The following is a 22,924-nucleotide window of genomic DNA, read 5'->3' on the forward strand; positions in this document are numbered from 1 at the left end:
GAAGAAAGGGCAAAAATCGAAACTCGAGTATTTGGGCTTTATTTGGAGTGCCCCAGCTAGTGACTTGGCCCAGTGATTAACATGGCCCCCCGCCTACAGCTCCTGGGGTGGGAATTGCCCTGCACTGTTACCCCGAGGGCAATACAAGTGATGACTTAGGATTGATTATAATAAAGCAGCAGCAAAAAGGTGGCTCTTGATAGGGCCCACTTTTTAAGAAATTCCAGGCCCACCCTCTCCTAGGCAGCTCTCTTTTCTGTTTCCGGTCCTGGTGCTAACACTCTGCCCCCTTGGGCAGGATGGAAATGGTGCAGTTTCTGTTCTTCTCCTGGCCTTTGCTAAGGTTGGGATTTGGAGTTGGGAATGCCAAGGACTTTGATCCAGCTTGTGACTAGCCCTGGGAAGGAAGTGGTTCTGTCAGATCACACCCCCATGACACTCCCATTTTTCCAAAGAGGTTTCTGGAATGTGTTCATTGCTAGAGGGAATTGACACCTTCAGGCTGTCACAAATTCTGCTCTCCTGAGTAATCAGACACTTTCAATGCAGGCAGATCCCATGATGTGGTCCTTAACTTGGAATCACTCTTTGAGCGATTACTGGTGTGTGCTCCCCATCTTGGGAGGAAGGATAGGCAGTTTCTAGTGCAATGCAGAAGGGGCAGGGAGCACCATCTGGCAGATACTGGGTGGACTCCTATCCCTTGAGGTTCAGGATGCATGCTCCTCTTTCTAGGGATCCTGCTCCCAAGACAGACATGGGCAAAGAACAAACAAACTATCGGGTCCCTGGAAAGGGGAGAGTGCGAGGCAGGGAAGATGAGAGGAGCCATACAAACCTCTTCACCACTAGTGCTGAGCAGGACCACATTACCCACGTTATCACCTGTCACCACGGTCCGGCGGCTCGCAGACACATCAACACTGCAGTACCAGAAACTAGAAGAAAAGATACATAGATCAGCACCAATTCCTGCAGACAGGTATTGGGAGGGGAACCCCTTAGTACAGCCTGTCCCTGCTTCCCTACAGAGAGGGACTGCAACTGACTCAGAACTGGGTCTCCCATGTGGTGGAGTGGGACTTCAACCATCAGTCCAGGGGCAGAGTCCACCAAGGTAGCTTTGGGTTGGTGACTGATGTGACATCACTTCCGAGTTATTTGCCAAGTAAGCTTTAGATAGCGGGAACATGCTGGGGCAGTAGGACATAGCTGAGGCTGAGTGGCCACTTCCCACCTGCATACAGAGACAGCTTGGGAAAGATCAGGACCACACCTGAGACTTTTACACAATGTGCGGAAATTGATTTAAAATGAGCTTTCCCCACACGGGTGAAGAAGCTGCAGGGAGTTGCTACAGACTCTGGATTGGAAAATTTCAGGTCTAAAGCTCCCCCAGTAGACCACTCCAGGAACTAAATCAAACCCAGGCTTTTGGTGGCATAGTGCCCCAACCCAGACTATACTGAGCGAGGAGAAGGGTGAATTCTCTGACATGCAAGGATTTATTTGCAAAGCTTTGCCCTACAGGGGATTTTCACACTGGAATTCAAAGCCCTGGAGTCAGGGTGGCAAGCCTGAAAACCCAACCCCCACCTCCAAAGGGGTAGCAGAGTTATCACAATAGGATTACATATGTTTCTGCATAAATGTTATTTGGTTTAACCTGCCCTATAAGCTTAGCCCAGCTCATGTCAGACAGGAGAACACTGGCCTGACCATCTAGCACCTTGCTCTTCTCCTCACCTGCACCCTTTTAAAGGAAAAGTACACGCCCAGTGCTGCTGCTGTCCAAAAGATGCCAAAAACTATATTACCCATCATGCACTGGAACAGCAGGAGTCTAATTGTCCTGAGCTTGCCAAACCCTTGGAGCAGGACCACATGCCTGCCTCTGTATCACACAACACTGAGCTCACTGACAGCCCCAGCGAATAGTCTATCCTAGTCCTCGCAAAGAAAGGTGACATCAAAGAGAAGAAGAGAGACTACAGTATAAATAGCATGGAGCAGAGGCACAACCCTGCCTGCCCCTCCTCACCAAACATCATGGTACTCATGGCCACAGCCTGGGGTGCGAGAGATCACCTGCGCCGCTTTGCCTTCCAGATGCTGCAGACTAAGGGTGCCATCCCCTGATGCCACATAAAGCTTCACTGCCTCAAATGGGCTGAACTTCATGCCTCCAAGGGAGTCTCCTGGCCCTTTCTGGAACACACAGACAAAGGGAAGGGGCACCAATGTTATTGGGGAAGGGAGGGACATGGCAGAATGCTGACCACCTGGAAGTGAACCCCTCACTCCATAGCTGAGATACACCAAGTTCATGGAGTCTGTTTCCCAACAAGAGTGGCACTAAAGAGTCACATTTTATCTAGTCTGTTATTAAATTAAGGCTATGTCTATACTACCACAGTAAGTTGACTTACATTAGCTGGAGTTGATATAGCTTAGGTCAACTTACTGCGGTGTCTACACCATGCTGGGTCGACGGGAGATGCTCTCCCGTAGACTTATCTTACTCTTCTTGTTTCCAGTGAAGTACTGGAGTCGACCGGAGAACGCTCTGCTGTCGATTTAGCAGGTCTTCACTAGACCCACTAAATCAACCCCCGGTGCATTGATCACAGCAGCGTCAATCCCTTGATAGTGTAGAGACAGCCTGAGAATCCAAATGTTTTGGGCTTGCAGGTTCTACCATCTGTCTTCCCAAACAAAGCAAAGTCCCCTCCAGCAGCACAGTTTTCTCTAGCTCAGACTACGGGATGTGACTGTGGTAACCACAACCTGAACCATCGCCAGGCCTGGAAGGGCAAGAACACAAGCAACATTCCATGCAGAAACATACAAAACCCCAAACACAACCTGCACCACATTCTTCCTGTAGGGTCTTCCTCCATAGAGTCCCTGCAGCGACTTCCAGTGTGTCATGTCTGGTCTTTCCCCAAGCTGCCAGCAGGCAGGAAGAGAGCTGTGCAGGGAGAAATCCCCACTGCTGATTGCATGGCAAGGGAGGCAAAGGAATCCTATCCCAGGAACCATCCCCAGCCTGTTTCTACTGAGCCAACAGGTGGAATCCTCACACACCAACAGAGAGCAAAAAGAGATGGGGCTAACCGGGAGACACAAAACCCTCTGATAGGCAGTGCATTTCACCTGCTTCCCACAAAGTCACCATGTACCAAGACCTCATCCTCAATACTGACTTTCAAGAAGCCCCTGAAAAAAACAAGACCCCTCCATAGACCCTGACCTAACCAATGGAAACTGGATTGACCTCCCCTTCAGACCTAGTCGTCTTCATCTTGATCAGTAGCAAATGTTACAGGAACATTGAGGCTCTCCCACCCCAAGGACAGAGCATGTCTTTTCCTCCAGGCCCCTGCTGTTCCAGGGAGTCACCTGAATGCTAAACCTGGATCTCCAGCATGGCTGCAATGAACTATCCCAATGGACCTCTCCAGTTTGGTTTCACCCTCTTCCCCAGGAAGGACTGCAGCTGGAGTAGACACTTGGGAAACATGCTACTGGCAGGAGGCAGGCAGGGAAAGAAACAGAGGGCAAAGTGGAACTGGCATGCTGATGCTACAGGCTCATTCCTAGGACTATCCTCTGACTTTCTAAGCCAACAGGGCTTGCAGGAGTACTGCAGGAACTCCTCAGATGGCTCTACAGAGACCCTTTGGCTAGTGAGAACAGCACAGCCAACAGCTCAGAGGTTAAAAGGTCACCATGACACCGAGCCATGTAAAGGCACAAAATTGAGGAATTCTGTTGGTGCCCTTCAAAACTAACAGGAAGGAGTAAAAATGGAAGAAGAGTCCCTCCTTTGGGGCAACCAAAAAGTCAGTATTCTTTCCCCTCCTCCTACACCCTTAATAGGAAAAATAAGAGAGACAGGCTTTCGGAAGACACAGATTCTGGAATTGAGAGGAGGTGGATGTGGAGGGGAGCAGAGACGCAGCTCTCATGTTTCAGAAACAAGTAAAGCTCCCCCTCCCTGTGCTGCCACTGCCAGCAGGAGGCAAAAGCCCACAAAATTGCTGTGTTTCTTACTCCCAGTCCTCGGTGCTGGTGAAGACCCGGAGTGTATTGCCAGTAAAATCCTGCAGGGTGGTAGTGCCAGCAATTGATGATGTGTACAGCTGACTAGGATTAAAAGGGTTAAACTTCATTCCTGTGATGGCCCCTCCAGCTCCCATCTACAATGAAGGGGATGAACAAAAAAGAAAAATCACTAAGTGATGGGGAAGGAGGAAAGTCCCTTCTGCAAATTTGTACTCACCACTGTGTCCCCAACATCAACACTGATACAAGCCTTGGCCTCTCAAGAGACAAAGGCAACCTTCATCTCTACAAGTCATGCCTTGGCTGAGCAGGCGACCTGACCGGGGAGAAGAGTACAATTCCTGCAGTTCCAAGGCAATGCGATCCCTGGCTGGCAGTCACCATGCTACACAAAAAAGAGCACAAGGCAACCAGGAATGGGACCTAGGAGTCTTCAGAGGATGATCATCCTCTTTCCAATCTGTATTCATTTGTTAAGCTAAAGAGCCACAGGTGCCGATGTGAAGACTATGAGCCCATACAGAATTGGGATTGGAATGGGATGGGCATGCAAACCATTCAAAGTCACAGGGAGTCACTCGACGTCACTCCTTCACTTCACCAGAAGGGATTTTCCTTCCTTCCACTCAAAAAGATGCTTCCTCATCTGACACAGAACAAGAAGGTGAAGAGGGGGAGATTCAAGCCTAGAATAAATAAACCCTCTCTGCACACTTCTTTTAGATTTCCTCTTTTCTTCATTGTCCCACTAAAATGTCTCACCAATCCCCAACCCATCCTCCCCTCCCAAGCATATAACCTGAGGAAACTTCACCATAAATTCTACAAACAAACCTCAGTTCTGACCTGCAACCCCCACACTGCCAGTCTGGGGCCTCACACACAGATCCACCACTGCATCTCAGTCCTGTAAGATCAGGATAGTACCTGCTGCTATTCAAGTCCTGGGCCCCTCACAGTTCTCACACTGAACCTCAATAATCAGCTGCAGCACTCCGCGCTGTTCCAGTCCTATCCTCCTGCCCAACCCACACACTTAGTGACTTACCCCTTTTATGAAACAGGTTTTATTCAGTACTTCATAGTCCCACAGGATGATGTCTCCGCCTTTGGACCCCACAGCCACAGTGCTGGGGTGAGTTGGATGCCACTCCAGACATGTCACTCTCCTGTCAAAGGGACTCGCTGTTCGGAAGAGGCGGTATGAAGTAAGAGAACGCACAAAGGGAAGCTGGAGACACTGTTACAAAGAAAATGAGAGATTGGGATCTCCACAGAGCTGGAAGTAGGTCTCCGAATCTCTCCAAAAACGCTTACAGACTTTGTATGCATACCCCTCTACACACACTGCCCAGGGAGTTAGCAAAGCCAGGCTGATCCCCGGGAATATCAGGGAGAAACTCAGCCCAGCTTTCTTCACTCTCACAGTGAAGTTTACTGTCAAGTGGGCAGATCTATAGGGTTGTTGTCTGCCCCATCTTGTACCATAAACACAAGTCAAACTGGTAGTGATGGGGTCATGCAGATTTCTTTCCTGATCTGAATGGGCCTTAGCTCCTATCCTTTTAATAGAGTGAACAGTTACTCCTGTATTAGGGTGTTCACATCAAGATGCTGCTTCCCTCTCTGGACTTAGCTGAGCAATGGATGGGAGCACAAAGCCCCATGGAAGACAGGCCACTCCAAACAAATATACCTAAGCCACAAATACTCAACCCCCTAGTGACAAAGCAGTGGGAGAAAACACTCTCTAATTTTGTAAGGGGAGCTGAGCCCTCTGGGCTGGCTAAGAGGGGAGGATAACTGGTATCATCACACTAACATGGCAGCTGGACATGCTTTCCTCACAGGAACAGACTCCAACAACCACATTTCCTCCTCTTATGTATTTACTGAGGACCCAGAAATGTTATGCTTCATCCAGAGACATAAAGACACTGTCCTTCTTCCAAAGTGCTTACAAAACATGACACAATAAGACAAAAGGCTAATAGAAATGGGGCTGGGTGGGGAAGGCAAGACAGTGACATAATCATGTGGTTATTTAGCTAAAGCAAGTGTACAGGCTGGATGAATTTTTAAATCAAATATATAAAACACATAAATGACCTAGAAAATAAACCTATCCTGGTTGATTTACTTTTTGTGAACATTACAGGAGAAGTTAATCCTTAAGGAAGGATTGAATGAGTGGAGAATTATGGCTTCAAAAACCAGTTCAGGGAAGGCATTACATACCCTGGGAAAACACGGAAAAAGGTGTAGAGATGACTGTGAGAGAAGTTAACAAATGGACATTGAGACTGGCATTATTAGCAGAGTGGAGCAAGTGGGGTCAACATGATATCGGACTACGTCAGATAAGTAGGTGGAAGCAATATTGTGCCGGGCATCAACTGATAGAACAAGCTTACCTTTAATGCAGGGGAGCACAGAATTAGTAAAGGGATTCAAAGCAGGGACTGATGTGTCACTGATGAACAAGGAAAATGATCTCAGCAGTTGCATTTTGTATGGACTTAGGGGAATCAGAATCAGACTATCAGTACATTACTGTAAGATTTTTAGTCATTTTAAAGGCATGGAAACCATGAGCCCTGAATGGGAGTGGACCCCTGGCCCTTTTAAGCTCCCTCATGTGTGTTCAAGCTATCATTGTCATTTTTACAGGAAACACTGTTGGGAGCTCAGCTGTCCAGTAGAATGAGAAGCAGACACCCTCACCTGCCTGAGCTGTGCTCGCATAGAGCCACCGAGCATGTTCTGGTAGATGTAGTGGATGATGCTGCACTGCCTCTCCACCTGATGGAAGAGCACCCCTGTGTTTCCGAACATGGAACCGCCTTCAGCCCAGCCTGCCAGACAGCAAAACAGGGAAACTTACTGACACAGACAAGCCAATGCACGTCATGCTCATTCACTACACTGTACTGGGGAGGATGGCTGTATTTGGTGCTGAATCCAGAAGTGATCTCACAAGAGAAAGGACCTCAAGCAGTTCCTATGAGTGTAAGGGGCAGTAGCCTCCTGCAAAGCACAATGCATCTCATAACCTGACAAACCATCTGCCTGGTTTCCTCTCAATATGTCTCTCCTTGTTAAAGATTCATCCCAGAGCAAAGGAAAGGAGAGGGCTATAGTGATTGTACAGGCTATGGTTCACCTGAGTTTCTAGAGGCTATACACATAACCCTGATATGACAAGGAGACACAGAGCCTGAAAACGAGACACGGGGAGTGGGATAAAGGGAGAGAGGAACTCCTGAGATCAGCATCTCAACCACAGTGGCAGGGGGAGAGATCAGACCTGGGGTCAGCAGATAAGTGAGAGAAATTTAACAGTTACAACTGAACATTCCCAAATCGTGAATTCCAAACCACTTCCCCTGCACCTGAATAAGAATATTCCACCTGCTTGTGCTGTAGTTCACACAGCCTGCCTATGGCTCTATGTGTTTTGTTTTTGATAAAAGACCTGTTGGCACCTCATAGAATAGCCTGAAAACCTTTCTGTTCAGGGAGAATTCTGCTGAGCAACACAGCATGTTTTCTGTATTTTGCTAGTGTTCAGGCTTAATCATCAGGGACATCTATGTGAAAAGAGAGTCTGATCAACCCCACGTGTGTGACCTAATCATCCCCACAGCAACGGACTGCAACATCCCAGCGGATCCAGGCATCAGATGGGGAAGCAGAAGAGAAGATGAATCTCTTAAGAAACAAAAATCTTATTTTCATGTAAGGATCCACATTAATACAAAACAGGAGGAGAGAAACAAAAAAAAGAGTATTATATATCACAAAAAATATCCTTACTTTATGTAACACTGAAGCCTGGAAATTAAGACGTTAACACCCACCCACATTCATGCATGATTACAGCAGGTGCTCATCATACCTGCTGTAGTTATGGGTGTAAGAGCATTTCCATTCTAACTTCACATTTTTACAGATTCTTAACACTCAAAGACTTTCACTGCTTGAAGTGAAGGGAGGCTTTTTTCAAGGCTTGGGTCCTGTCAGGAAGTAGAACTATAGATATAGATTTTTATATTTTTTTTTAAATTGATCTTCACACATTTTTTAGTTTGGGAAGAAGGAAATCCCACAAAACAGTACTCCCACTGTGAGAAAATTCCAACTTTGCTTTTTTAAGCAGGGCAATAGCAGAAGTGGGTTAAGTCTGAAGCGTGGCCTAAGTGGAGGCCTTTTTGGGGGCTCAGTCTTTGTGGTTAGTTAGAGAGGAACATTTTTTAAAAAGTTCTTATGGATTGAAAAATCACTTCTGGGGATGCTCTGTGGCAGAACCTAATGAAGCTCCATCCAATGCTGACTTTCCAGCACTGTGCTTTCTCCCAGCTGAGCCTGACCAGAAAGCTCAGGAAGGGACATGGGCTCCTGCAAAGACAGCCGTAGCACTATTTGGTTGCACATCTGCTCTGCAGCTCAGCAGATTTTAAACTCAACCTTATAGAAATACAAAATACCTACCGATGGCTTTAATCAGCTCTGCAGTATATTGCAAGCCTACATAATGCAATTACGGAACTTCAAACTTATTTAATTGTTTATATTGTTCAAAAAGTTGGATTATTCTGTCAACACAATTACTCCTCTTTGGGGACTAGTTGCATGTAGAGTCTCAGATTTTAAAGTTTAGATAATTTTTTAATTATCTATGCATCAAAAATTATTTCCCCACTGGGATTTTTTCCAAACTGGGTAAAAATTAAAACTCACCTTTTAGATTGGGATACAGAATGGAAAGGCTCAGCCTCAAAACATTTTTAGGTAAGCTATAAGTGAAAACATGATTGGCCTCATTTTCAAAGGTACTGAATACATACAACTCTCACTGAAGCACATTGGAACTGGAGAGGTTTAGCAACTCTAAAAATCAGACCTGGAGTTATAATGAAAGTCATGTGGTAACATTAGCTACAGGAGATTTGTTCATTAACCATGAACTCTATAATAAGCAGAATTCCTCTAAACAGGATGTTTTGCCTCAATTTCCACTGTTCATATTAGTGCCTGCTCCAACCTTTAGTCATACACCAAACAAACTGGGGCTTATGAAATATAGTAAAGATGCCATCTTCAAGGGCGCCACCATACAGATATTATGAGAACTACCCATCTTCAACAGTTTCTGGATCCTTAGAAGGGACATCTTCCAGAAATACTGAAAGGAAATAACTCTGAAGATCCCGTAAGCAAATTATAGGATTCAAAATGATACCCGTGGACATGAAGAGACACAGAGTCCTTATTCTAATTGTAAGCCTGCACAATTTCCTTGATACTGGAAAGACTAAGAGTATGTCTACACTAAAAACTTAAGTTGACCTATATTAGGTCAACTTACAGCCCCTGCAGTAATTACTGTGGTGATGCATGTCCACACTACCCTCCTTGGGTCAGTGGTGCATATCGTCACCAGGAGCACTTCCATCAACCTCAGAGGGGCAGTGTGGGGACCAAACGCCCAGTCTCCCAGCTCCACTGGTAGCTCCCTGCCAGGAGCACAGCTGCACCACAGGCTCCTGGCGAGCTGCCCGGCCCCAACCTCAGCTCCCCATTCCCCATCGGGAGTAAGGGGAGAAGCCGCCCAGGGGTTCTCATCTCCGGAGAACACAGTTCAGCTGCCCCGGCTTCTCAGGCTGCCCCTGCCCCCTTCCTGCTGGGACAAGACAGGCAACATTCCTAGACGCGGGAGGGAGAGGGGGCAGGAAGCCAGCTGGGGCTTCTTGACTCCCTGTTCCCCAATGGTAGTGGAGTCTAGTTACCCGTGACTCCCAGCCAGGAGCGGGATCCATTCTCACCCTGGCTCCCATCCAGAAGCTCTTCATGGGGGCAGGGGGCAGCTGGGCTGGGAGCCACGAAATTGACAAGAAAGCTAATGGTGGATGTAAGTAACACAGTATATACATAGACACTGCCTTGCCCTAACTACACTGAAATAGGCACTAGGCCTCTCCTGGAAGTGGAGTTATGATGTCAGTGTGGTAGGGCACTTACATTGGCAGGTCAAGGCTGTAGTGTGTACACTGACACAATTAGGTTGACATAAGCTGCCTTATAAATTATATTGACCTAACTCTGTAGGATAGGCCAGACCTAATATTCACCCATCTCCTCCATTAAAGGGAAAAAGTGAAACATTTTTTACCCAAAGTTACATATTGAAGGAAAAAATACACAAAGGAGAGATGACTAGTGAGAACACTAGTCCAGTCTGGTGCAATTAACTGATTATAGCCAGAAAGGAACTAGTCAGCAGAAAGATTTACTATCTACCTAGTGCAGCCCTCTAGCTCCAACTTCTGTGCAGCATCATGCTAGTGGACACATCATTCTCTCCAGATGGAAATGCAGGTTTCGACTGTATGATGTACAATACTAACCTTCTGATTATGGAACAGCATGAAGAATTATATAATGTCACATTACCAGTATTGGTCTGTCCTACTTTAGAAATGAAGCAGCAGAAATTTTTCTGAAATTCCACAAAGCTTAGTCACTTCTCAATGGGCAGTGATGTACACTCTGCTGAGCCCAGTTTTAGGAGAGATAAGCAATGACTTTCATAAAAATGCTGCATATGCACACATGCATGCACATAAACAAACACACACACTCAGTAGCTTCCAAACGACAGCTGAGAATAATGCCCCCACATATCTCCACCCCTCACTTAGAAACATAACCCAATCCAAAAAGTCCTGTTTGAACAGGCTGTTGGTTCCTTGAAATCTCCCAACCCCAGATCTGAAAGTTTGGTTTACGCCCTTCATTCTATAAAGGCCTGGTTGGCAGAAAGAATAAGAATCTGAGGGAACATTACCAATTTTCCCTGAGGGCTTGGCTGCTTTTCTCAGAAACAATCTTTTTGCTTGCGGCTCATTCTCCAGTTCTCCATGGTCTCGTTTCCTCTTCCCAGTTGATTTTGCATCTTCCTGTCGCTGATGCTCATGTACCCTCAAATGCTTCTTGTCCTTTGACTGGTTCTCAGGGGTCATTCTGTCTGCCCCGCTAAAAAAAAACAAAGTAAGGAAAGTAGGATTTGTCATTGCTTCTGGCTTTAAGACAGAAAGTTGGAGTGCAACATGCCCTGACAGCCTAAAAGTGGGACATACCTGTACCACCCTTCATCTCTGTAATACTGGCTTTTTACTTGCACTGTTGTGGGGAGGGATATGGGGGTCAATAAACGGCTCTTTACGCCTTCATTAAAATGATTGGCTTCTAAAGAATTCTCAAGTTTGACATCTACTGAGCTGCACAAAATGTGATAGCTGTCTTTGCAGCACCCATATTGCTACATGAGCTCCCTGGTCAGGCTCAGTGCTTTTTGAAGAGGACCAGGCTTCATTAGGCTCTGCCACCAAGCATATGCAAAAATTATTTTTCAGTCAACTCAAATTGACATCCATGAATCAAGCTCCTGGACACTATGGTGATGAGCAAACTGAAAATGCTGGACACTCCCTGCTTTTCCATGACACATACACATACAGATTTTGGGACACAACACAATTTTAGTTCCCTACTTTAATGCTCTTTTCTCCCACCCTGAATCCAAAGTGAGAAGCCTTTTACTCAGTTTTCCTCTTTTGATCTAGGAGGTTCCAAAGTAGAAAATTTCAATGGCAGATCCTAAGGGGCCTCTGTGAAAACTATAGTACAAGCTGATCTTTTGACAGTGGTATATTTTATTTTTAGTTTGTGAATAAATGTCACTGATGTCTCACTATAGCTAAATATAGTTAGACAGGCACTGTGAAAGCTTCCCCAAATAGTACCCCAATGCTGACTTTCCAGCACTCTGCTATTCTCATCTGGAAGCCCACACAGCTCTGACAGTCCCCTGCAGATCCCCGCTATTCTAGTCCTGACCACCCACCCTCCCTCCAGCTCTGCTGATGCCCCTCAGTTCTGACCTACAGCACACCCTATTATTCTAGCCCTGAAGTCTACATCCAGGAATTGGATTAGTTAGCACCGATTCCATTCTGTATAATGGCCTGAATGTTTCCAGAACTGTCCCACACACACTGTTGCCATTGGTGTCATATGACCTGGTTTAGAAAAGAGCTGAAGTGTGAATCAGGCACTGTGAATGCCACAGGCACCATCCAACCCAACAGGAAAAGTACATCTGAGGCAGAAACAACGAGGAGTCCTTGTGGCACCTTAGAGACTAACAAATTTATTTGGGCATAAGCTTTCATGGGCTAAAACCCATTTCATCAGATGCATGGAGTGAAAAATACAGTAAGCCGTATAAATATTACGGCACATGAGAAGATGAGAGTTGCCTTACCAAGTGGGGAGGGTCAGTGCTAATGAGGCCAATTCAATTAAGGTAGAAGTGGCCTATTCTCAACAGTTGACAAGAAGGTGTGAGTGTCAGAAGAGGGAAAATTACTTTTTGTAGTGACCCAGCCACTCCCAGTCTTTATTCAGGCTTAATTTGATGGTGTCCAGTTTGAAAATTAATTTCAGTTCTGCAGTTTCTCATTGCAGTCTGCTTTTGAAGTTTTTTTGCTGAAGAATTGCCACTTTTAAGTCTGTTATTGAGTGTCCAGGGAGACTGAAGTGCTCTCCGACTGGTTTTTGAATGTTACAATTCTTGGTGTCTGATTTGTGTCCATTTATTCTTTTGCGTAGAGACTGTTCGGTTTGGCCAATGTACATGGCAGAGGGGTATTGCTGGCACATGATGGCATGTATCACATCGGTAGATGTGCAGGTGAACGAGCCCCAGATAGTGTGGCTGATGTGGTTAGGTCCTATGATGGTGTCCCTTGAACAGATATGCAGACAGAGTGGGCAACGGGGTTTGTTACAGGGATTGGTTCCTGGGTGAGTGTTTCTGTTGTGTGGTGTGTAGATGCTGGTGAGTATTTGCTTCAGGTTGGGAGGTTGTCTGTAAACAAGGACTAGCCTGTCTCCCAAGGTCTGTGAGAGTGAGGGATCGTCCTTCAGGATAGAAGATCTAACTTTTGAGAATAGGCCACTTCCATTTTAATTGAATTGGCCTCATTAGCACTGACCCCGCACTGGGTAAGGCAACTCCCATCTTTTCATGTGCTGTAATATTTATACTGCTTATTGTATTTTTCACTCCATGCATCTGATTAAGTGGGAATTAGCCCACGGAAGCTTATGCCCAAATAAGTTTGTGCATAAGCTTCCAAATAACTCGTTGTTTTTGCTGATACAGACTAACACTCTGAAATCTGAGACAGAGTGTGTGTGAGGAGACATTGGACTGTCACAAGCCCTGGCTAGCAGCATCGTGTGAATGGTCTTCCACGATTCACCTGGCTGATACCTTGTGCACTTACAACCAGGCCCTGCCGTGTTAGCCAGAGCCCATCTCCCACAGTGCCCTCCTGGCACTCCTCCCTGGAGAGGGGAACATTTCAAAAGCTGAAGGGAAGATGTTAGGAACAATATATTAGGAAGAGGATTCACCAGATGCATCCTGGGAATGTTTCCATGTGCTCTCTGCACATACGGGGGCGGGGAGAGGAAAGGGAGAGGAGCCAGGTCTCGTGGGTTCTATTCCTGACTCCCCCAGTGCCTCACGGTGTGACCCAGGACAAGCCCTTCCCCTCTCGGAGCCTCAGTTTCCCCATCAGTCTCATGGCGATAACCGCTCAGTCAGGACAGGGCAGCGCAGCGCACGGGGTGCGAGCGGGAGGCTGAAGGCACCTCAGGAATCCGGGGCAAGACCCTGCCCCGCTCCGGGGGCCGCTGGCTGTGAGGCCAGTCTCCCAGGGAGGGAGGACTCAGGGCCCTCACGCTGGGACTAGGGCCGCTCACGGGTCGCTCTCCCCGGGCCTGGGGGGACGGGGGGAGCTTCGGGGGATCCGGCGCTCAGCGCCGCGGGGGCCGCTCTCCTCACCTGCTTCCCGCCGCGGCCTCCGCTGCCCGACCCGGCCCAGCACCGCGACAGCCCGGCGCGCAGGGCGGGGGCGGGCCCTTCTCGGCTGTTTTATAACCGGGACACCGGGGGGCGCCTAGGGTCCGGATTCCGCGGAACGGGAAGCGGCCGAGCTACTGCCCTCCCCCCGCCCCGCCCCACGTTTCCTCCTCCGGGCGCTCCCGGGAGAGAGGAGACACCCGGAAAGGGGGTGGGTGACCCCAGGCCTGCCCGCGGAGGGGAGCGAGGGCCCAGGTGGATACTCCCCCTACCTCAGTTCTTGTGGCCCTGGAGCCTCCACAGAGAAGCTGGGGCCCTGGCCGCAGGGCTCACCCCCCACCCCAGCCTCAAGGACCGGAGAGGCACAGCTCAGGCTGTGGTGTAGGGTGGTGAACGCTCAGATAGCGCCCTTCAGACACATGCCTGAGCTCGCATCAGCCACTGCTCAGCTTGGCTGTCTCCTTTCCTGCTACACACTACTGGGCCCCCTTACACACAATCGGCCCAGCAAACCTTACTGGAAACTAGGCCTCAACACCCCTCACCTCCAAATCTTCAGCTTCCTAGACACAAGCCCTCATCTAATGTGGGAAGCAACAGAATATGTGAATTTGGGACAGTTATTTTGGCTTTTAGACAGCATTTGTGCAATTATTGATTAAACAATGCAAACTCCAAATGCTAGGTTTTCTCAAACACCTGCAGTTACAGTCCTCTCTCCCCAGCAGGCTGGGCCAGGTAAACACACAGCACCCAATGTCTGTCTCTTATGAACAGTTTCAGAGTAACAGACAAACGTAAAGGACAGTTACCAAGCTCTACAGAGCCTTGCACGATGCTGGTGTCAAGAAGTCACACACAAAACAAAAAAATGGGAATCATAATTCCAGGATATTGCTGGCAAACATCCCCCAAATCCCACAACCTCCCTGCTATGGAAATAATTCCAGTGGAAAGTAACATTTTGTCTGCACCTTAGTGATCACCAACAAAATTAACACAAACAGCCTCAACCTCTTCTGGAGTGGATATGAGTAGGCCTTTTACCACACACATGTTTTTTGGACCTGCCTATAGACCAGAACAATCTGGTCACACACAAAAGCTTACAGAAAGACTTAGGTTATCATAAAATATTTCACATTGTTAGGCATGGGCCCCATAAACTTAATCTCTTTTATCAATTTTATGCATTTCTAGAGCACCAAACAGGTACATTGGAGTTGCATGGTGAGGTCCATAGTGGATTTTATAGCCATCAGGAATACTAGTTCAAAATGTTAACATTCACATGGTATGATTTGTCTGAGAAAACCATGCTTTTACAATGTGGCTAAAGAAAATACAAGATATGGTACAAATGACAGTTCAGATCTAAATCACAAAATCAGAGATCAGTGGACCTTAGTTAATACTTAATTTAACAACATTAAAGAAATTAGGACAAAATAACCCCAAGTTAAAATTACATTCCATTGCACCTCGTGGGATATCAGCCTATTATTCATATATTGACAACCTTACAGAAAGGCAATACAGGCAGTCCTCAACTTTACGACATCCGACTTATGACATTTCTGAATTGATACCCTGATTCGATTTACGACAATTGGTTTTGACTTTACAACGCTCGGTCCCGCAACAGAGTGGACTGCAGTTCCGAGTGACGACGTTTTGATTTACAATGCAATTTTCAGGAACCAGTTATGTCATAAGTCAGAGGACTGCCTGTACTCCAGTCATCCACACAGTTAGCTACAAGCACAACTCCTACAACATTTGTCTGTACGTCTCGCAATAAATAAAAATGCTGCAATGAACACCTATATATAGTCTTCCATGTAACCACGCTACATTAAAAACACACACAAACCATGCTTGTCTACTGGAATATAACAATGTTGCACCAGCTGCTAACATACCAAAATGGTGTATAAACAATGACATATCATAAGAAACAAGTATCTATCTCTGTATAAACATAAATATCAACACTGGCACCTCATGATAAATTGTCTTCTTATATGTATCTGCAAAATACCTACCACACATTTGGGCACTGTATGTGTATGCATGTATGTATGTATAAATAAATAATTCAAACTAGCACCTGCCTCTGCAAGCCATCTGTCCACTGAACACACATTGATGTCTTGAAAGTGTCCAGTATTAGACCTCTAGGAAACTACAGGAAAATTATCCTCCTGCTCATGGCGGGCAAGAAGAGTGAAGTCAACAGTATAGATTCAGAGAGATCACAAAAGAAGAGAGAGGGATCCATGAGATTCAAATATCTCATTAACAGCCAGCAGAAAAATATATATTATATTACTTAAATCTTAATCTCTGCTGCTTTCCAAATAATTTTAAAAGTGTACCTTTCTAACCTTTTCCACTGAAAAACAGGGCCTGATTCAAACCCAACTGAAGTGGATGGAAAGACTCCTGTTGACTTCAGTGGCCCTGTAGTAACCTATTCACTACCCCAATACTGTCTTGGACTCTAAATACATTCTATGGGTGGCATACCCGAGATCACTTATTCACTGACCCTTTAAAAACTCCCACACCCCAATCTGGGTCTATGCTGGTTATATACTATGTATGTATCTTGTGAGCCTTGTAACCGATATTTGTAATCTCTCATAACTCAAGCCTGACCCCAGACATAGGCGCTGACTCCAGGGGTGCTCCGGGGCTGAAGCACCCACAGGGAAAAATAAGCAGGTGCTCCGCACCCACTGGCAGCCAAGCTCCCCCCTCCTCGCCTCCTTCTCTCCCCAGCGTGTCGCATCCCCACTCCTCCCTATCCCTCCCAGCACTTCCTGCCTCCTTGCCACCTAACAGCTGTTTGGCGGTGCTTAGGACTTTCCATGAGGGAGGGAGAGGAACGGGAATGCGATGTGCTCAGGGGAGGAGTGGGGCAGAGGCAAGGACTTTGGGGAAGGGGTGGAATGGGAGCAGGAAGGGGGGGGTTGAGCACCCACTGGGCAGAGGGGAAGTCGGTGCTTATGACCCTAGATGTATAGTACCTTCCTTCTTAACTTGTATAAACTTGATTTTAAACATTAGTTTTAATAAAAGTTTTTAAAACTGTGGTCCTATTACCTCAGACTTGCAGAAAGTTGTCTCCAGCAAAGATGCAAACACTCTCCCTATCTCATTCACCTCCCTGATGTTTTAACTTCACTGCCCAGAAGAGACCACACATAGCAACCTATGGACCTTTCACTTAGCTAGAATGGAAGTAATTAATCATTATTTCTTATCAAACACTAACACTATGATTACTTTCACTCCAGAGACCCACCATATTCCTTTGCAATTATTTTTACTTGTTAAGGGCCAATAGTGCTAAATACTGTATAAGGCACAAAATAGAACAGTCCCTGCCTCGGAGTTCTTACAGTCTAAAAGGCAGGAATGGAGTAAACAGGATGCATTGGGAAGCCCGGACACAGGACTCACTTGAATATAATATTTTTGTTGTTTGTATTCCTCTCAGGACCCACTGACAGTACAAAGGCAACCAAGTCTGGGGATCCAGTTATAACTGTAGTGTGGATGGAATCTTATCCTTATTTTTCCATCTTTTGTAATTGAGCTATAATCTTAACATGCTTATGGTCTTTTCTGCTATGTTGCAACAAGATCAGGGAAAAAACATACTTCTAACTGTGGTTTCTGATTTGGTGATGTGGTAAGTTTGATGGTATATGTAGTACAAATAAGCCTTTTACTGCCCAATGCCTGGATCTCTGCTATAAGAAATCCAAAGTTCCTGCTTTTGTCTGACTACTTCCTTATACCATTTTAAGAGATAACAACATCACAGGACTTAGCTACACTTGCAACTTACAGTGCAATAAAGGAAGTCCGGGCGCCCTAGCTCACTCCCCGTCCACACTGGCAAGGCACACAGAGTGCTCTGACTCCGCAGCTACGGCACTGCTGATACTCCACCTCAGCGAGTGGAATAATGTTTGCTATGCCCCCACTGGAGCACCACGACGCCAGTGTGGACAACCTGTCCTGTTAATGTGCTCTGATCGGCCTCCAGAAGTGTCCCACAATGCCTGTTCTAGCCACTCTGGTAATCACTTTGAACTCCACTGCCCTGCCCTCAGGTGACCAACCATCAGACCTGCCCTTTAAATTATCTGGGAATTTTGAAAATCCCCTTCCTGTTTGTACAGCCAGGCGTGGAGTGCTCTCAGCTAATCTTTCCAGGTAACCAGGGGCGGCTCCAGGCCCCAGCACGCCAAGCACATGCTTGGGCTGGCATGCCGCGGGGGGCACTCTGCCAGTCGCCGGGAGGGTGGCAGGCAGGCAGCCTTTGGCTGGTCCCGCGGCTCCGGTGGACCTCCCGCAGGCGTGCCTGCGGAGGGTCCACTGGTCCCGCGGCTTCGGTGGAGCCGCAGGACCAGCAGACCGTCTGCAGGCACGCCTGCGGGAGGTCCACCAAAGCCGCGGGACCGGAGACCAGCAGAGCGCCCCCCGCGGCATGCCGCCGTGCTTGGGGCAGCTAAATGTCTAGAGCCGCCCCTGCAGGTGACTATGCCTCCATGAGCCAGGCAATCCCCAGTATGGAGCAATGGTGAGGTGTTTGGGGGGAGGAAGCTGTCCAGTCCCAGCTGCACTCCAGATGTAGAAATTATGATACCTTTGGGCAGATATCAACAGATATGATGGAAAGGGGCCATGACCGGCACACTCTGCAGTGCAGGGTTAAATTGAAGGAGTTGCGGAATGCCTACCGCAAAGCCTGCGAGGCAAACAACCACTCTGGTGCTTCCCCCGCGACCTGCTGTTTCTACAAAGAGCTGGACGTCCTACTTGGGGGCGACCCCACCTCAACTCCGAGTACCACCATGGACACTTCAGAGCCCAGTTCAACAAGGCAGGAGAAGGAGGAGGAGGAGCAAAGTGGGAGCGAGTGTGCTGAGGAGGAGGAAGGCACCCCAGAATCCCTAGATGCATGCAGCCAGGAGCTGTTCTCAAGCCAGGAGGAAGGTAGCCAGTCGCGGCAGCAGAGGAGGTTCCCGGTAAGCGGCTTTTATTTTGGGAAGGAAGTTATTTGGTGGGGGCTCTTGGTGTGAGGAGAATTAGGGCTCAATGCATGCCTAGATAGGGCGTTGATGTGCTCTCTCACATCGCAGTAATCGGCCTCAGTGATCTCTTCAAAGGTCTCATCCAGAACTTGGGCAATGCACTTGTGCAGGTTTCTCGGGGGAGCCACTGTGTCCTTGTCCCAGTAAGGCTAACTTGTCCATGCCACTGTGCCGTGAGGGGTGGAGAGACCATTGCTGCACACAGGCAAGCTGCTTATGGGCCAGGGCGGAAGCCGCATTGCAGTAGAAGACTCTCCCTTGCTTCCCAGGTCACCCTCAGCTGGCAGCAAGATATCTTCCAGGACAAACTCCTGTGGGGACAGTGTTCGGTATAGGGGCCCGCTGCCGCTGTTGGCTCTCCCCATAGCACAGAAACCCAGAGGACAGTACAGCTGTGAAACAGTCAATCACGCTTGACCCTGTCCTTACTCACCATTTTTGGGCTCCTGTGGGTTTATGTGCGCTTGCTTTGAGACGGGCAAATTATGCTATTGTGTAGATTGTGCTTGCCCTTAAGTACGGAGGAATCATTGCTGTGTCTGGTGTGAACAATGCTGCCTCTGTGAAGTGTTGTATTTTGCCTTTACAGATGCAACCTTGAGATCTCAGCCGTCTGTGTTATCACCTGCCGAAAGACTCCAAAGGATCAGAAAGAGGCCATGTAGAAGCAAGGAAGACATGTTGCATGAAGTAATGCAGCATTCAAGTAATGAAAATCAACAAGAGCAGGGGTGGCAGGAGAGTGAAAGGAGGATCCACCAGCAGAACAAGGAGCGCCAGCACAAAAGCGAGGTGCTCCAGCAGAAAAGCACGGATTGGCTGATAAGCATAATGGAGTGCCAAGCAGATTCTATCCAGGCACTTGTAACCATGCAGGCAGAGCACTACCTCCTGCCCCCCCGCCCCGCCCCGTTTGTCCCATAACTCTTTCCCTTGTCCCCCCCATTTCACCTCCAACCCACTTTCCCCAACATCCAAGTTCTTACCGCCACCAGCTCCCTCCAACACCTGTAGCTTCACCACCCAGACCTGAAAACTATGACCCTTACCCACTGCACTCAACCCCCATCACCATGCAGTACAGCCATCCTGAAGTGCAGCACTCATTGCACAGCACTCCAGACAGGACATACGCAAATCTCTGATTGTACCATTCCCCACCCACCCCTTTGCCCTTTCTGTTTCCCAAGCAGTTGTGTTTCTTTTCAATAAATTGATTTTTTGGCTTTGAAAACATTCTTTATTGTTGCCCAGGAAAGAAACAGGCACTGCAAGTCAGCGTAGCAAACGCAGATTCCTACTAACAATGGAACCACTGCACTTCACTCCTGTGCAGGGCACCAGACATTACTGGTGGCTTTCAGCCTCAAATTGCTCCTTTAAGGCATCCCCAATCCTTGCAGCCCCACGATGGGCCCCTCTAATAGCCCTGCTCTCTGGTTGTTCAAATTCAGCCTCCAGATGTTGAGACTCCAAGTTCCATGCCTGAGTGAATCGTTCACCCTTCCCTTCACAAATGTTATGGAGGGTACAGCATGCAGATATAACCACAGGGATGCTGTCATCGGCCAGGTCCAGCTTCCCATACAGAGAGTGCCAGCGGCCCTTTAAACGGCCAAAAGCACACTCCACAGTCATTCTGCACTGGCTCAGCCTGTTGTTGAACCACTCCTTGCTGCTGTCAAGGCTCCCTGTGTAGGGTTTCATGAGCCACGGCATTAAAGTATAGGCAGGGTCTCCAAGGATCACAATGGGCATTTCGACTTCCCCTACGGTGATCTTCTGGTCTGGGAAAAAAGTCCTGGCTTGCAGCTTCCTGAACAGGCCAGTGTTCCGAAAGATGCCTGCATCATGCACCTTTCCGGGCCAGCCTGCGTTAATGTCAATGAAATACCCACAGTGATCCACAAGCACTTGGAGAACCACCCCTTCCGATTAAAGTACTCGGAGGGTAGGTGGGCTGGTGCCAGAACTGGAATATGCGTGCCATTTATCACCCCTCCACAGTTAGGGAAACTCATTTGTGCAAAGCCATCCACAATGTCCTGCACATTACCCAGAGTCATGGTTCTTCTTAGCAGGATGCAATTAATGGCCCTGCAAACTTGCATCAACACGAGTTGATTTTCCCACTCCAACTACTTAGTGACTGATCAGTAGCTGTCTGGAGTTGCCAGCTTCCTGACTGCAATAGCCACCTGCTTCTCCACTGTCAGGGCAGCTCTCAATCTCATGTCCTTGTGCCGCAGGTTGGGGGCGAGCTCCTCATGCAGTCCTATGGAAGTGGCTTTCCTCATTCAAAAGTTCTGCAGACACTGCTCGTAATCACAGACTTGCATGATGATGTGATCCCACCACTCAGTGCTTGCTTCCCGAGCCCAAAAGCGGCGTTCCACAGTGGTGAGCATGTCCGTGAATGCCACAAGCAAACTTGTGTCGTATGTATTACTTAAGTCACAATCATCGTCGGAGCCCTCGACTAGCAATAACTCAACTGGCAAATGTGATGTGCTGGCGAGACTTGACAGCATACTCCTCAGCAGTTCAGGGAAGACAGAGCGTGCATTACAAAAAATGTTGAAAGATGGCGCCAAATGTGAACGAAAGCACAGGGAATGCTGGGATGCGAACCAATGCATCACAGGGCGTTGGGACAGGACCCAGAATGCCCCCCCCCGCTCCCTTCCCACAAGCCACAGCGCCAGAATGGGAAGAGGTGCTCTGTGGTATAGCTGCCCATAATGCACCACTCCCAATGCTGCTGCAAGTGCCACCAATGTGGCCATGCCAGTGTGCAAGCAGCTGTCAGTGTGGACAGACTGCAGCGCTTTCCCTACTTCGCTCTCCAAAGGCGGACTTAACTCACAGCGTGCTACATCTGCAAGTGTAGCCAGGCCCACATCACAGCAACTCAATTTAGGCCAGTATATGGAAGCAAGTATGTATTCCACTAAAAACAACGAGGAAAAGCTGTGTATAACTCTAGGGAAAAGAAAAGAGACAGTAGAGATACCTATCTGTCCTAAGACCCAAACCTACCAAACAGTTCCTATCCCAGGGAAACAAAATGTCAGAGATAACATCATATTCTCTGACCTCCTCCTATACCTGGACATTCTGCCCCGATTGAGCCACTCCTGCGCAGGGGCGGCTCTAGGCACCAGCAAAACAAGCTGGTGCCTAGGGCGGCCAAATCTAGGGGGTGTCCCCTGCGGCCGAGGGGGGGCGGCAGGCTGGGCCGGCGGACCTGCCGCAGTCATGTCTGCGGGAGGTCCACCGGAGCCCCGGGATGACCGGACCTGCCGCAGGCATGACTGCGGAGGGGGGCGCTCGTCCCACGGCTCGGCTGGACCTCCCGCAGGCATGACTGCGGCAGCTCAAGAGGAGCCACGCGGGACCAGCGGACCCTCCGCAGTCATGCCCACGGGAGGTCCGCTGCATGACTGCTTGGGGCGGCCAAAACGCTAGAGCCGCCCCTGCTCCTGCGCAGAGGAAAGGAAAAAGACAGCAGAGATAAAGGTAGCTACTTAGCATCATGCCACCAAATCAGAAATGGACAGTGTTGACAAATGGACACAGGGGACCAAACCCCAAACAAAAAATGAAATCTCATCCTGGACAAATGCTGGGTGTACTGAGATCACACCCCAAACACACTACATCCTGCACAGACACAGGATACATTATACCCACCTCTGACAATTACCCAAGGTTTCTGCCCTTTTCACACTTTGGAAACACATGTAGAGTTACTAGAGCAGTTAATTTGACTAAAATGTTGGAATTTAATGGAGCCATGAATGAGCATCAC

At 48.0% G+C, this 22,924-nt stretch overlaps 1 protein-coding gene across 7 annotated transcripts in view; it reads right to left on the reverse strand.

Moving 5' to 3' along the window:
* The window catches only part of DDB2 (damage specific DNA binding protein 2), a 33,740-nt gene that overhangs the window by 8,236 nt on the left and 2,580 nt on the right, over positions 1-22,924 (reverse strand). For 3 of the 7 annotated variants that reach the window (XM_039534153.1, XM_039534156.1, XM_039534149.1), the window contains exons 2-6: positions 10,916-11,103; positions 6,793-6,923; positions 5,117-5,308; positions 2,042-2,208; positions 839-938 (exon numbers count right to left, since the gene is read on the reverse strand). In XM_039534153.1, coding sequence (XP_039390087.1) covers positions 839-938; positions 2,042-2,208; positions 5,117-5,308; positions 6,793-6,923; positions 10,916-11,090 — 765 coding nt within the window. In that variant the 5' untranslated portion in view covers positions 11,091-11,103. Of the gene's footprint in view, positions 1-838; positions 939-2,041; positions 2,209-4,056; positions 4,203-5,116; positions 5,309-6,792; positions 6,924-10,915; positions 11,104-13,984; positions 14,136-14,274; positions 14,390-22,924 lie in introns of those variants that run through there. The other 4 variants (XM_039534154.1, XM_039534151.1, XM_039534155.1 and 1 more) reach the window with 4 other exon arrangements.

The sequence above is a fragment of the Mauremys reevesii genome, linkage group 4 (genome assembly GCF_016161935.1).
Source record: "Mauremys reevesii isolate NIE-2019 linkage group 4, ASM1616193v1, whole genome shotgun sequence".
Classification (NCBI taxonomy): domain Eukaryota; kingdom Metazoa; phylum Chordata; order Testudines; family Geoemydidae; genus Mauremys; species Mauremys reevesii.